We start from the raw sequence: 14,889 nt of genomic DNA on the forward strand, positions 1-14,889 counted from the left end.
ATCTAGTTGATAATTTCTTTCATCCTGGTTTCTTTCTCACACTTCCAGAATGCCTACTACTATCTTTCACGGTCTCAGAGATCTCTCAAACTGTATATTCGTTGATACTGGCTCACTGTGGCTGAAGTTCCCACTCTTCTAGCTTCAAAGAAGCTCAAGGTGACATTATTAAGGTATTAACCGCTTTCTATCACTGCCCCTGACTAATCGCTCTCTTACTCATCAATCATCCACCACTATCATCATCATTAGAGTTGCATCAATTGCGGCTTCCTCTTTTGGTTCCCTTTTGGTTCCTGAGGTCACTTGGTTCAGTCGATCTGTTCCAGGTTTTTTTCGGCAGGATCCGACCCAGTCTAAACCTCCTTCATACCTCCAACTCCTATCTACCTAGTACCTACATTGTCTCCTTTCTATGTCTAACAAGCGTCTCCGCGGTTCCTGCACATACTCCAGTTGATCAGACGACACTCGTGCTATACCTAATTTTACCCGGCCTAGAATTAACCTGCGTCTACTTCTAGTCTACTCCGTACGAAGCAATTTATTTCACGCCCGGAGTTGTTCCAGCTCAGACAGTCTCCGGATATACACAAGCTAATGCGCCCATATGCCGTCGCGGTCTGCGTATAACCATCCTCATCCTCCGACTCTGAATTCCTCCAGCGTCTATCCGAATACCGCCCTTCTTTCTTCTTCAGCGGAGAGGAGTGCACAACGCCACATTCAGCACGATGTTCCCATCCTGCCGACGATGACCGGCAACCCGGCGACCTCGCCTCCCCACGATCGAGGTCATTCTCGTTCGATCAGTCACCCGTTTCCGTCCGCCTTTGGCGGCAAAAGACGTAACCCGAACCCGGGTTTCTTAGACTCTGACTCCGACGATGACGACGTTGAGGTGACGCATCTTCCCGATGTGCTTTCTAGTAGCCCCAGGAAAGGCTCCTCACGCCCGTTGCCGGGCGAAGAGGCGATCTCAACAGGGAAATGCATGACGTGCAACTCTACTGTTCGATGGCCGCGGGAGTTAAAGGTTTTCCGATGTACGGAGTGCTTGACTGTAAATGATCTGGAGCCGTACACTTCGAAGGATTTGGGGGTTCAAGGGAGCTCGCGGAAGGATGGGAAGCCTGGTCTGTCCATACCGAGAAAAGGTGTGCCGAACTTACCTGGTGACTCTTACAGTTGTTCTGGGCTAACTTACAGAACCAGCGGTTCCTCTCTCCGTGGAACGGACACGGTCCATAATTGATAATTGCGTCTCATCTTATTTGCGACGGCTTTTAGACGCGCCTGCGCCTCAAGCCTTGACGTCAACTAATCGATCTGAAAAACCCTCGGCTATAGGGCAGGATGAAAATCGTGCGCATACACATGACCATGGTCCGGGTTTACTGTCTGAGCCGCGCATGGATGCTCGAGCGCGCAGTTCGTCTGCGTCCAGTAAACCTGGGAAACCAGATTGGTTCACCACCGGAGCCTCGAATCCTTTGAAGCCTACGGCCAGCTCCTTGGCACCACATTCGGCCGTTAGGGTTCCTCAGCTACGTAGTCGCAACAACTCGGACGTGCAGATTCCACCCAAAGGCGAACGCTTGCCCCGCGAAGTAGGAAGGCCGTCTGAGCGGGACATCAAGGATCGACCTAGTCATCCTTACATCTTCAAGCCCCTAGAAGAGTACATACTAGCTTCGTTCAAAGGCTGCGACAGTTTGAATGCGTCCTTTAGTACAGCGCAGCCTCCCTTACGGGCTGAGAACGCCAGTCCTGAGAATAGCCCTCCAAAACCGAAGGTAGAGAGCAATGAGGCGCTCTCCCATGCACATCCAGCTTTTGAGATCGATGCAAAGACCCTTTTGATTGGAGACCTAGCCGAAAATTCTTCTTGGTGGATGAATGACGGGGACCCAAACTATGGCCTCGGCCATTCACATTCGAAAGGGAAATCTTCAAATCCTTCGAAAACAGTTACCTCGAGGAGTCCGCGGATCAATTGGCCTCAATTGGCAGAGTGGCATCATTTGATCATGACGGCCGGTTCGTCATGGGTCGAGCGCTGGACAGCCATGAGGCCTGTTGATGAGCGTGGTGAAGGTCACGGGCGGAGCAAGTTATGGGACTCTGTGGACATGTGTGCGATTGAGAGAGATATTACAGAATCACGTCTACATCTTCACAGAACCTTTCTCAAAGCTACGGAAAATCTGGTCAAGCGGCCTCGACGACCACTATACAAACCAGAAGAGATACGGTTCCTTCTGATACTCCTCGTTAATCCATTGATATACCCCTCAAGCTCTTCCTCGCGGCCTGTTAATCTCACCCAACCGCAAGGTGGCCGGCGGCCGTCCCATCCAAAGGAGAGTGGTGAGAGGATACCGCCCCGTGATGCTAGATCTTCCCGCAAAGAACAATTGGGACTTTCTGCGCCTCGCAGTGGACCTCCAGGCCATCATTTTGGCATCGTCAAGCGCATACTGGGCTTAATGGCACACTTGCCCAGTGATTGCCATCACTATCTCGTCTCCTGGTTTTCGCGCCTTCCTACTGGACAGTTTGAGAAATTAGTGGACCTGGTGGGCAGCTTCGTTACTTACCGTCTTAGTCGGCAACAAGGACGGAAACGCAGCGAGGCTATCGAAAATGATAACAGTCTGGTACCCAGTTTCAGTAGTGCAGCTGGGAATACTCCTGCGGAACTGCACGCTGCGATTAATGGTAGAGGCCCCAGCAAGCCAGCGAAAGACAAGCGGATTAAGCCCGTGGTGTACGGTGATGATTGGCAGATACGGGCGGCAGCAAGGGTGATGTCTCTGCTATTCACAGCAAACGATACGAGTGTTGCTCGGAAGCCAGACGCAGCATTTGGCCAGGAAGCAGGCTCCTCGGCAAGTAGAGCTGCGGCGAATCGCCGAGGACATAGGGTCCCAATCAGCGCCTTCTATAATACACTGCTGGATTATTCCGACCTCGTGGCGGATTTCGAAGCCTGGGAGTCAAGAATGGCCAAGTTCTCGTTTTGCCAATACCCTTATTTCCTCAGTATTTGGGCGAAAATACATATAATGGAACATGACGCTCGTCGCCAGATGGAAGTCAAAGCTCGGGAGGCATTCTTCAATAGTATACTGAGTCGAAAGGCGATAAGTCAGTATCTCGTATTGAAGGTCCGGCGCGATTGTCTGGTTGACGACAGTCTACGAAGTGTTAGCGAAGTGGTGGGTTCTAACCAAGAAGAGATAAAAAAGGGCCTACGCATTGAGTTCGTTGACGAAGAGGGTGTTGATGCGGGAGGACTTCGCAAAGAGTGGTTCCTTCTGCTTGTCCGGGAAATTTTTGACCCTCATCACGGTATGTGGACGGCGTTGCACACCTAACGAAAGAGATCTCAGGCTGATTGATACAGGTCTTTTTCTATACGACGAGGACTCCCAGTTCTGCTATTTTAATCCTTACTGCTTCGAATCATCTGAACAATTTTTCTTGGTCGGCGTGCTTCTTGGACTGGCTATCTACAATTCAACGATCCTAGACATTGCTCTTCCGCCGTTTGCCTTCAAAAAGCTTTTGGCCGCTGCCCCGCAGACCAGCGGGCCGCAACCGTCGAGTGCCCGGTCGAACTACAGGTGTACTTTGGATGACCTGGCAGAGTACCGTCCTGCACTCGCCAAAGGCCTCCGGGCTCTTTTGGAGTTTGATGGAGATGTTGCTGATACATTTTGTTATGACTTTGTGGCCCACGTTGATCGCTACGGCGAGGCTGTTGCGGTGCCTCTCTGCCCTGGGGGCGAAACTAGGCCGGTCACCAATGCGAACCGACGGGAATTCGTGGATTTGTATGTTCACTACATGCTAGACACAGCAGTCACTCGACAATTCGAGCCCTTCAAAAGAGGGTTCTTTACCGTGTGTGGCGGCAACGCGCTCTCTCTTTTCCGACCCGAGGAGATCGAGTTACTTGTTCGCGGCTCGGACGAAGCGCTGGACGTTGCCTCGCTTCGAGCGGTTGCGACATACGACAATTGGTCTCATCCGCGGCCGGAGAACATTCCGGTTGTGCGGTGGTTCTGGGAATTTTTTGAGAATACCGACCCCCAGGCGCAGAGGAAGATCCTTTCGTTCATCACGGGCAGTGACCGGATACCGGCCATGGGGGCGACAAGTCTTACGATCCGGCTGGCATGCCTCGGAGACGATGCGTCGCGGTATCCGATCGCACGAACGTGTTTCAACACGCTAGGCCTGTATCGATATCCAACGCGGGAGAAACTGGAGCGGATGCTCTGGGAAGCAGTGGGGAACAGCGAAGGATTTGGACTGAAGTGATTGAATATGTGGTGGGAAACTCCGAATAGATACCTTGTACACCTCAGGGGCAGGTGACCCTGTAAGGAGCTAACCATGAGTTCCTTACCAATGCCATTTTTAGTCGAGGGATGTCATATATCTTCAATGAGCGCTAGCCGCTATATCTCTGATCGTCGTACCTTCCTGCGTGTCTAGTCATACCTGTCTCATGGTCGTAGCTGTTCTAGTCTGTCACCTGATGTCGGACCCCGAGAAAAGCAAAGAGACGGTCATCAAAATAGTGCTGAGACGCGTCTAGCGGTCTCATTATTGAGCGCCCCCAGATTGGCGTGGGATTAGAAGAGTTCTAGACCCGAAAATCTCACCGTTGACAGTCGATATGTCCGAAGAGTAAAGCTCCAGGTCATCTACCATCTTAATCGGTGTAAGGATTCGATCTGTTCTCAGGTCATGGGACACTGGCGAGCGAGCAGCCGAGCCATTGACTTTCGGGGTTCCGGGACGGAATTAAACAAAGACAGTACGAAGTACGAAGAGTCGATACCCGACGAAAAGATCAGTGCAGTTACTGTTCGGGTATGCGGTGCATTGTCGCAGTCAGTAAGTATCAGTATCCCACCTACACCTACAGTACAGTAGTGCAGACTGTGCAGTAGACAGCTGGTGTGGAGAAGCGGTGTGCGGTATCCTTGTAGACGTATGGAGTACAGGTTCCTACCTAGCTAAAGGCAGCCTAGATCCTGGGGAACAGAGTACTGTAAGTAGTAAGGTAAACTCGGTTGGGGCATGAGACAGTATCTGTTTAATTGATCTTAGAAGTCGACTCGTTGATAGTGGCAGGCGAATCATACTGCCACATTATTATTGTTGTTGTTGTTGTTGTCATTTACTTTTTCTATGTATCTATCTATCTAGTCAGGAACAGCAATATGCTCTCTGACAACGACAACCAACCTGTTTGCCTATGACGAGGTCAAAGCGGGGCCGAAACGGGGACATTCTAGGAGAGTCTGTGGGGGAGGAACGTCATTGCGGATACGGGAGCTCTGCCACCGAGGAATCGATTTCCACTGTTTGTCCTCCGTAGAGAGATAGTTTTGGGATGTGAAGGAAAATTGGGTGTGATGGTTAGTGCTTTATGGGTCCCAAGGGTCAAGGGCTAATATGGAGCTATACCCTCCAGGTGAAGTCATTTAATCCACTTGTTTCTTGTGTGCCTTGATGTTTTGTGAAGGTTTGCTCTGATAAGAGTCCAGATGGAGATATCGTACCGGGAATACCGATGGTGTGTAATTTGGGTATGGTCCACTGGTACACGGTACACGGTGCAGTGTACACGTCGGTCACTGTCTGGTATCAATTGATCGGCTTTCGACCTGGACGTGCAAAGTCAATTGATACCGCAGATAGAAATTGAATTGGTCAACGTGGAAATAAAGATTACCACCAGCGTGAATAATCAGACTCGAAGTCAAAATAGAATTATTTCTTTGCCAGTAGCTTCGGGGAATCGGGCTGGAGGCACAAGGACATCACCTGACAGTGGGACTCTGGTCTGTTGGTGCTAGACCCACTGGGATGGAGCGTAGTGTCCCGAGTCTAGCACCAGCTTCTGTCGATGGCTGACTCCGATACAGTTGATGCTGGACCTTGCCCAAGTCTGGTAAATTGATGAATGGAGAAAAAGATGGACAGTCTGACTTCATTGGCACCGGAAAATGCATGCCTGAGGTTAGCTTTTTGCTGTTCCCCCTCAGTTCCCCTCCTTCACTGTTTGGGATTTGAATCCCTTGAAACAATAAGTAGCCTTGACTTTCCTCTTCTTGTCTTCTCTTTTCTTCCTCATCTTCTCTCCATCTTCCTCTTCTTCATCTTCAGCCTCTTCGCTTTCTTTCCTGCTTCCCTTATCTTCCTTTCTTGGTAAGTTCAACCTGCTTCGTTTGTTCTCTTCATCAGGTCTTGCCTTGAGTCTCCGATATTGACTGGCGGGTTTATAGATCGCAAAGCTTTATCCACCTCACATCAGTCACAATGGGTTCCAATCTTCCTCAGACCATGAAGGCTCTCAGATATGAGAAGCCTGAGGTCCACAGCGTTGTCCAGGTCCCTCTGCCCACTCTCCGTGAGAACGATGTCTTGGTATGTTGTCGACCCAGTCGATATTCTGCACACCTCAGAAGGATGGCTGACCCATAGTGCACATATAGATCAAGGTCAAGGCTTGCGGTGTCTGCGGTACCGATCTGCACATCCACGAGGGTGAATTCATTGCCAAGTTCCCCCTGGTTCCCGGTATGTCTGATCCTCCCTCGACAATCGCCGTGGTTCGAGGCTAACAACGCTAACAACTGCAGGTCACGAAACTGTTGGCGTTGTCGCGGCTGTCGGCTCCAAGGTCAAGGGCTTTGAGATTGGTGAGCGTGTTGTTGCCGATAACTCTGAGCTCTGCGGCGAGTGCTTCTACTGCCGTCGCGGTGATGAGCTGTTCTGCGAGCACTTTGAGGCTCATGGTGTCACCATGAACGGTGGTTTTGCCGAGTACTGCGCCTACCCTGGTATGTTGTATAGCCGCGACCCAACCACGGTATCTTGCAACTAACCATACCGCACTGTAGCCAAGAGAGTCTTCAAGATCAAGAACCTCTCCGATGTCGACGCTACCCTCCTCGAGCCTGCTTCCTGCGCCGCCCACGGTCTGGACAAGATTGCTCCCAAGATGGGCTCTTCTGTTCTGCTGTTCGGTGCTGGTCCCACTGGTCTGGTATGTGGTTTCGGATCTGGTAGCTCTGTGATATGACAGGAAACTGACTGTGCGTAGATCCTTGCTCAGATGCTCCGTCTGAATGGTGGATGCAAGGTTACTGTTGTTGCTCCTGAGGGTCTCAAGATGGACCTGGCCAAGAACCTCGGTGCCGGTGATGAATACGTCGCCCTCTCCCGCAAGGACCCCTCCGCTCAGTTCGAGAAGCTCAAGTCTGAGAACCCCTACGGCTTTGACATCGTTGTCGAGGCCACTGGTAACCTCAACATCCTCAACGACTCCATCAACTATGTGCGCCGCGGCGGTAAGCTCGTCGTGTACGGTGTGTACGCCAACAAGGACCGTGTCTCATGGCCCCCTGCCAAGATCTGTAAGTTCTTCTTCCCCTTGCTTCTGCCGAGTGCGTGCTGACAAACACCTAGTCGGTGACGAGATCAACATTGTCGGCAGTTTCTCCGAGGTGTACAAGTTCCCTGCTGCCATCGACTACCTTGATACGGGCAAGGTCAAGGTCAACGGCATCGTGAACAAGGTCTTCAAGATTGAAGAGTGGGAGCAGTGCCTGGAGTCGATGAGAAACAAGTCTGCCATCAAGGCCGCTATTGTCTTCGACTAGAGGGGTTGATTGAATAGACTTGGATTGGGGTCAGACAAAATTCTGGGTTGGATCAGAACTGAGTTTTGAACATACTCCATGTAATGATTTATGATAAATGCGATGATATTATTCCTTGAATAATAGAAAGAGGTTATCTCAAGTGCTTGCAAATCCTGGCCCAGGCTTATGGGAGGGCTGGCGTGGTTATACCTGCAGGGGGAGCGAGGACCTTGAGGGATGGTGACCTTGTTGGTGCCATCAGTCCCCAAGGTAGCAGTGACGTATCCGCATCTGGCCTACCACTACAACAGCGCAATATCCTTAGTAATTTACAAGAACCTTGACGCTCATTGATCTGTTCGAGTTAACTGTTGTAATTAGCAATTGATAATTCATAAAACTAAAATCGAACGCAGGAAAGCAAAACCCAGTAATATTGTTGTAAAAGACTGCATCCCAATCCACTCCGCTCCACCTCCAATACTCCGTAATCCTCCAACGCTCACAACTCTCCGCCAACACCTTCAACCCGCCCCAAAAACAAAAGAAAGGAACGAAAAGAAAAATGGTCAAACCATTAACCTTTAAAGGCGACAAGCCCAAAAAGCGCAAACACCGCGAAATTGCCTCCACAGAATCGAAGTTCGGCAACGACACAACCAGAAGCACAAGCACAAGGACCCCCGCAGAGGAAACGCAGCACCTCGAAGACAGCGCCGAAGACCAGAGCTGGGTGTCCGCCGATACGCCATCGGACATCGCAGGACCCGTGGTGCTCGTCCTGCCGTCCGACCCGCCGACGTGTATCGCGAGCGATGCCAACGGGAAGGTATTTGCCAGCGAGCTGGAGAATCTGATTGAGGGGGATGCGGCGACGGCGGAGCCGCATGATGTGCGGCAAGTGTGGGTTGCGACGAAGGTCGCGGGGACGGAGTCGTTGAGTTTTAAGGGACATCACGGGAAGTTCGTAATCCCACCTAGGTCTTTAAAGCAAAGGGGGGGGAGGGGAATACGGATGCTGATAAGTGATGGGACAGATACCTAAGCTGCGACACGTACGGGATCCTGAGTGCGTCTGCGTCCGCGATCTCGCACTACGAGTCCTTCCTTGCGCTCCCCTCGACCGATATCCCCGGTACGTTTGCGCTGCAGACGAGCGGAGGCGACAAGGAGGCGTTTGTGTGTGTGAGGGAGGCCTCGTCGAGCAGCAAGGCGAGCGGGCGCGTGATCGAGGTGCGCGGCGACGCGAGCAGTCTTGGGTTTGAGACGACGCTGCGGATCCGCATGCAGGCGCGGTTCAAGCCGCGGATCAAAGCGAGCAAGGAGACCAAGGCGAGGGAGAAGATTAGTCGGAAGGAGTTGGAGGGCATTGTGGGGAGACGGCTGGAGGAGCATGAGGTGAAGAGATTGAAGAGGGCGAGGAAGGAAGGGAATTTCCATGAGGAGGTGCTCGATGTGAGGGTTAAGGGGAAGCATGACAAGTTTGCTTGGTAGGTTTTGCCTCTTTTCTGAGGCTAACTATGCTGATGTCCTTGGTAGATTGGCAGAGAACCTATCGAGATCGATTACCTGTGATTGACCTTGAGACGCACTGAACTGTTGCATTCAGGATGCCCGCGGAAGGGCCGTTTCAGCAGATGACTCGAGGATACGTGCTACAGGGACGAGTTCTACGAGCGCGACGTTTCTATCTGCTGGAAGGACAGGCCCGGACTCATTCGAGATTGAGCGTGACGCGCCTTGATGTGCGTACTACACCTCGAACAATGGGTGAACGACTGTCGGGCCAAGAGACGCTTTGAATAGTCTGGTTTGTTCATCTGTATGCATTATCATCTATATGATGAGCAAGACCTAAATAAACCTAAAGTATTTTCATAAACCAAGGGTATCATCACACCGCAACACCGTACAATATATCCCCAATCGAGTAGAATCCAGCAATCAATGCTCAGTCACAACATAATCCCGATGAACTACCATATCGTCCGCAGACGTCGTGTAGGATTCCGCCGGTAGAACGCTTTTCTTACACAGCGGGCAAAGACTGCTTATCTGCGTAAGCGAAACGTCGATGCAGCTCGGATGAAAGATATGGCCGCATGGAAGTTCCCGCACAATCGTTGTTCCCGAGACAAAGTCATCAAGACAGATTGCACAGGTGGGCTGTGACCTGCTGGCAGAGTCGCTGCACTCTCGCGCGGAGGGAGGTCGACTGCTCTCACACGTAATTGCAGTTTCCGGTAGTCTGATGGTGGAACTGCTTGCTTGCATTTCTGTCTCCTTGTAGACTAGACGAGGCTCTTTGTGGTCAACAGATGGTATCGAACTTGTATCATCGGCTCTTGCCAATGTGATCTGGGTCTGGCTAGGGCTGCCTCTCACAGACGCTTTTGAGGGAATGTTGACAGAGGGGTAGACGTATGTGGGGATTTGATCAAGAACCTCCCGCGAAACCCTGATTTGATGTAGCCCGAAATTTTCAATATCCGCTTCGCCGGCTGAGATGCGACGTTCGAGGGCTAGTCGGCGTCTCTTCTGCACGAATTGATAACATAGAAGGATGATGATACTGAGAACCAGTACCATTCCCAAAATTGCGAGGATGAACCCCCAGAGACTGGGCATGTTTCGATGATCCTCCGCTGCAGAAGAGGCAGAGCAAAGTCAGCCTAACGGATCCCGCATATCAGTATTCCTTGTGAACTATGGGTCGTCTTACCATAATCTATGATAGCAAACAATCGAACGATACCATGCTGATCCTGAGCCAGGGCAGAAGACTCATTTAGATTGCTATCCGTATCAAATCCGACCAACGTCGCATTATCAGAGTACCACGACAGTTGCTGCATGAGTGTCTCTCCAGCAGGACCGGGGATCGCAAAGACTGGATAGTTGTTCTGGCTCTTCCATGCTCCATTATCACCCAGATTCCAGATAGAATCCTCCGGCACAGGCGGCTTCAAGTCGTTTGTAGAAGGTAGAAAGAAGATCAGCGCTTCCACGCCTTGTTGTTGCGACGCATTAAGAAATGAATGTGTACAATCGATAGATACCCACGGCGCTAAGCCGATGTTGGGGAAGTTCAACGGAGCGACATGGCTATGGCGAGTCGAGTTGGACGGCACAAGCGATGCTGTCGCATTGTTGCATGGATCCTGAGGATTAAGGCTAGGGACAAAGAGTAGTCCTCTTACTGGACCCTTGTCTGGTGCATTTTGAGTAGATAGCGTCTGGATTGTCCCGTCAAGCACTACACGGAGGTTATCGGTTTCCTGTTGGTAGCCGCAATGTAAGCAGGGAACCCATTTGCTGACATTGATTCAAGATTGACCTGTAGCACCGGTGAGACATACATTGATTGCTCGAGTTGCATTCGTTACTCTCCCAGATCCTTCGAAAAACATCGGAGCCGTGGCTAGCGATTGGGCGGCTATGATGGTCAGACATGGTCAGCCCAGTTTCCAACAAAAAGCCACTGTCCAAAGTGCATGGCTATACCAGAGGTATAGACGAATATTGCAAAGGAAAAGAGGCATAGTGCACTATCTGAAGATGAAGATGAGGATGAGGGGTCATACACATGATTGCGGTATACCACACCGCTGCCACTCAGCATCAATGAATGGCGTCGAAGAATATAAAGGTCAAGATCGAGTAGAAGACAACATTTCGCACGATTAATAAAATGCCAAGAGGTTGTAATGCATATGCATAGCTTTGTCAATCAGGAAAATGCAAGAGCAGAATACAGAGATGTATCTAAAGGGAAGAGGAAAAAGGCCAAAAGGTTGTTCTCAATAGTTGCAGGTGATAGATAAATAATATAGTACCCGAAATCGACGATCATCCCAATAAGGTCTTCTCCTCAGGTACCGTAGGAGGACAAGGCCCATCCTACCGACCTTGTCCTTTTGGCCTAATTAGTTTTCCTTTTTCTTCTTCCCTGTTGTCAGCGTGCAAATTCTGATTCAGCTCCTTGATCAAAGATAGAAATGCCGTTTGCGGTCAAACTCTAATGACGTTTGCGGGGACTGGCCACACATCGAGAAACCGATTTTGAACAGAATGGGAGAATTTTGAACAGAGGGGTTCACAGTATGCCTGTGCCTGCAGATGATACGGTCTCCCACGGTATCATCTTCAGTCATATCCGTCATCCGGTCTGTTCCTAGGCAAGCTGTCTGTGCTCATCCCACGCTGATCGACAAGTGGAGCTCCCTGCAAGGAAGGATACAGTACGGAGCACTGTTGATAGATGATAGATCTGTCCACATCTCCACTTCAAGACAAGACTCGAGTCCATAGATCATGTCCTATCACCCTCAGCTACAAGGAAGGATAATCAAGTCTGTAACGTGAATATCTGTACCCCTGAGATGTCGTAGAAAACGGGAATTGCTTAACCTGTGACTCTTATCACCCCAAAATGGAAGGATGAAGTCCGTATCTTCACGTGAGTAAGATCACGTGCATCCATCTCTATCAACGCTGCGATAACGATCAGCTCTTGTAAACATCCCACCAACACCACTCACTCTCTCCTCGACCATTCCCTCTGCAAAATCTTGCATCTAGTATGCTCTAGAGGGCAGGTCGTCGTCAGTATTTATCAAGCTCTGGACCCCTTGGTCTTTGAGCAAGATAACACCACTTCAGTGGCGAGTCGTGCCTCTGAATCCCTTCCCTCACACCATCGCTCTTGTCCTCTCAATTCCTCACCTGAATCCTTCCTTGACATCACGTACCATAACTGTCTCAAAATGCCAGGTGCCAACAAAGGCAAAGGAAAAGGCCGCGAAGTCCGTCCCTCGCGAAGCCGCAACACCACCCCCAATTCGAGCTTCAGTGCTGGTGCAACATCCGCGCAGGCCAGTTACCTCGATGTTGACGTTTCAAAGCTGCTCATTCCGGGCACTATCCAGTATGGCGAAATTCTCGACCGTATGAGCGGGGTTGGCCCGATTCCTGATTCTAAGTCTCTCGAGTCGTTGATGGAACACCTCAAGACTCTCAGTCAGCTGGCAGAGGCTCGTGTTGATGCCTGCGATGCCGGTATTAGAGAGCTCTCGCAGAAGCGCAAAGAGGTTGTTGAAGACCAGGAAACATACGACCGCGAGACTGCATCCAAGGTGAAGCGCGATGTCGACGATGAGGAAGACGAACCTATCAGAGCCTCTAAGGGAGGAAAACTGAAGAAGCGTAGGGAGCGTGGAGCAAGCACAAAGGAGGACCGTCCGTTGGCACATGGTGCTCATGATATCGCCCGTCAGGACGGCGCCGAGACAAAGGTCGAAGGAGGTACGTTCTGCTATGCCTTTTTTGTTGTGACATTCACACGATGACACGTCCCTGCCAACCTCTCATAATGGACTTTCCCTTCCATAACAACACAAACTCCTCCAAATCCCCCCTTATCCCCTGGAATTCCTTTTCCATCTTTGTACCTTTCATCCTGTCTTGGACTTCAGCTTCAAACATGGATCCAGCTAACGAGCCAAACCTAGCCGCTTCCCCAGCCTCCAAGAAGTCGAAGAATATGGCTTCTGAAGTCACCTCCCCGACGTCTCCCTCGTCTCTGACATCTCCCAAACACACTGCTACTGCTGGCGAAGCTTCCGCTACTGCCGAGTCTCCCTCCGAGGACGACAGCGATGAGCACCAGCCTGAACCCGCTCCGGCCATTCCTCAAGTTCAGGTGTTTGGTCCGAACCCGCTCAAATTCGATGATCCTACCATCTACCACATTCGTGAAGTCACTCCTGATATGACAGATGAGGAGAAGAAGGAGATCTATTGCGTCAACCGTTTCCCAAAGAGTGATCTGAGCCACATGATGGCTGGCGTTCCTCCAGACAAGGATTTCAGCAACGCCAAACCTACCAACCAAGTCAGCGCCAACACTTTTCTCTCTTACATCGAACCTTACGTGCGTCCTCTGACCGAGGAGGACATTGCGTTCTTGAAAGAAAAGGTTAGTTTCATTGGCATTCTGGAAGGCAGTTTCACGTTAGCTAACAATCAACGAGGGTGATCGCACTACTCCTTTCATCATGCCTCCTCGCGGCAAGAAGCACTACACCGAGATTTGGGCCGAAGAGGATGGCCTGATGAACGTCGATCAAGCCAACGGCGATCGCGAACGTCTTCCTCTGAACCAGGGACGCGGCAGCATCGATCAGGTCACTGACGAGACTGTTGAAACTGACAAAGTCTCCGTCGGACCCTTGGTTAGCCGCCTCTATTCCCTTCTTCGCTACGAACACCGTGCAGATCCCGACGAAAACTCCGCGACTGGCGCTGCCAATGGAGAGGCTTCCACTAGTAACTTTTTTAACGGAGATTCCATGGATATCGATCAGCCAGCTGGTGAATCAGACAGCAAGCCACTTGCGTCCGCTACTTCTTTCCCCGATGCTTCTCCTAGCGGCTTCAAGGTTCCCGCAGCCAAGCTCGACCATGCCCAGCTTGATGAGCGTCTCAAAGCAGAGCTCCGCCACATTGGCTTTCTCGGCGAAGATGACAATCCGGATTACGATGCCCATTACGACGATGATATTGCACAGCGTTTGCGTCTGCTCCAGAGCGAACTCAAAAAGCAAATGATTACCAACAATGCCCGCAAGGCACGGCTCCTAGATATCGCTCGTGAACGCATGGCACACCAAGAATATACCACCATCCACGACGACCTCGACTCCCAGGTTCAGCAGGCGTATCTCAAGCGCACCCGCACTCTGGGTAAGAGCAAGAAGGGCTCCCAGGCTAAGCACCGGCCTGGTGGAGCCGGCGGTGGCAGCCACGTCGCCAGTGGTGCAGGTGTGAGCCGGCCTGCCATTGGCGACGTGGCTCGGACCCTCATGGACCGGCGCAAGCGCTGGGAGGAGTGCATCGGGCCCATCTTCAAGGACTCGAAAACCTCGGTCCCCGGCAAAGGGGAGACCATCTTCGACCCGGCCGTCATGGCGGAACACGAGAAGGCCGAGCTCGAGGGCTGGGACGAGGAGCAGGAGTAGGTCTGCCGGCCGATTTTACCCAAATCGTGCCGGCAGACCTGCACTTCTGTGCTCAGTCCTTGCCTTGGTTGGCTGTTTTTTTCGTTTTTTATTTTTCTTTTTGTGTATTACCACATACCCCTGTACAATGGCGGCGTTGGGAGGGGGCTTGGGAATGAGTACTGGTTTCCTTTTTTTTTTTTTTTTTTTTTTCGCGCTTG

The 14,889-nt window shown here is 51.2% G+C and overlaps 5 protein-coding genes across 5 annotated transcripts; 4 read left to right on the forward strand and 1 right to left on the reverse strand.

The window, feature by feature from the left end:
• Nucleotides 1-610: 610 nt before the first annotated feature.
• On the forward strand, nt 611-4,329 carry ALT_8640 (HECT-type E3 ubiquitin-protein ligase; the record flags this gene model as incomplete). The annotated part of the gene is made up of 3 exons (XM_033563637.2): nt 611-1,157; nt 1,216-3,354; nt 3,410-4,329. 3 exons carry the CDS (start codon nt 611-613, stop codon nt 4,327-4,329), a joined length of 3,606 nt encoding a protein of 1,201 aa, XP_033419528.2.
• Nucleotides 4,330-6,342: 2,013 nt separating this feature from the next.
• On the forward strand, nt 6,343-7,688 carry ALT_8641 (zinc-dependent alcohol dehydrogenase family protein; the record flags this gene model as incomplete). Its single annotated transcript, XM_033563638.1, has 6 exons — nt 6,343-6,450; nt 6,519-6,603; nt 6,666-6,866; nt 6,927-7,072; nt 7,130-7,442; nt 7,495-7,688. 6 exons carry the CDS (start codon nt 6,343-6,345, stop codon nt 7,686-7,688), a joined length of 1,047 nt encoding a protein of 348 aa, XP_033419529.1.
• A 547-nt stretch (nt 7,689-8,235) lies between these two features.
• On the forward strand, nt 8,236-9,472 carry ALT_8642 (uncharacterized protein; the record flags this gene model as incomplete). The annotated part of the gene is made up of 3 exons (XM_089600449.1): nt 8,236-8,651; nt 8,708-9,160; nt 9,280-9,472. The coding sequence occupies 3 exons, from the start codon at nt 8,236-8,238 to the stop codon at nt 9,470-9,472; spliced, it is 1,062 nt and encodes a 353-aa protein (XP_089455342.1).
• A 142-nt stretch (nt 9,473-9,614) lies between these two features.
• ALT_8643 (E3 ubiquitin-protein ligase RNF103) lies at nt 9,615-11,212 on the reverse strand (the record flags this gene model as incomplete). The annotated part of the gene is made up of 4 exons (XM_089600450.1): nt 9,615-10,315; nt 10,393-10,926; nt 11,030-11,106; nt 11,175-11,212. 4 exons carry the CDS (start codon nt 11,210-11,212, stop codon nt 9,615-9,617), a joined length of 1,350 nt encoding a protein of 449 aa, XP_089455343.1.
• A 1,224-nt stretch (nt 11,213-12,436) lies between these two features.
• Nucleotides 12,437-14,689, forward strand: ALT_8644 (histone acetyltransferase NGG1; the record flags this gene model as incomplete). Its single annotated transcript, XM_089600451.1, has 3 exons — nt 12,437-12,974; nt 13,163-13,647; nt 13,703-14,689. The coding sequence occupies 3 exons, from the start codon at nt 12,437-12,439 to the stop codon at nt 14,687-14,689; spliced, it is 2,010 nt and encodes a 669-aa protein (XP_089455344.1).
• Nucleotides 14,690-14,889: the final 200 nt, after the last annotated feature.

The sequence above is a fragment of the Aspergillus lentulus genome, assembly GCF_001445615.1.
Source record: "Aspergillus lentulus DNA, contig: Alt16, strain: IFM 54703, whole genome shotgun sequence".
In the NCBI taxonomy this organism is placed as follows: domain Eukaryota; kingdom Fungi; phylum Ascomycota; class Eurotiomycetes; order Eurotiales; family Aspergillaceae; genus Aspergillus; species Aspergillus lentulus.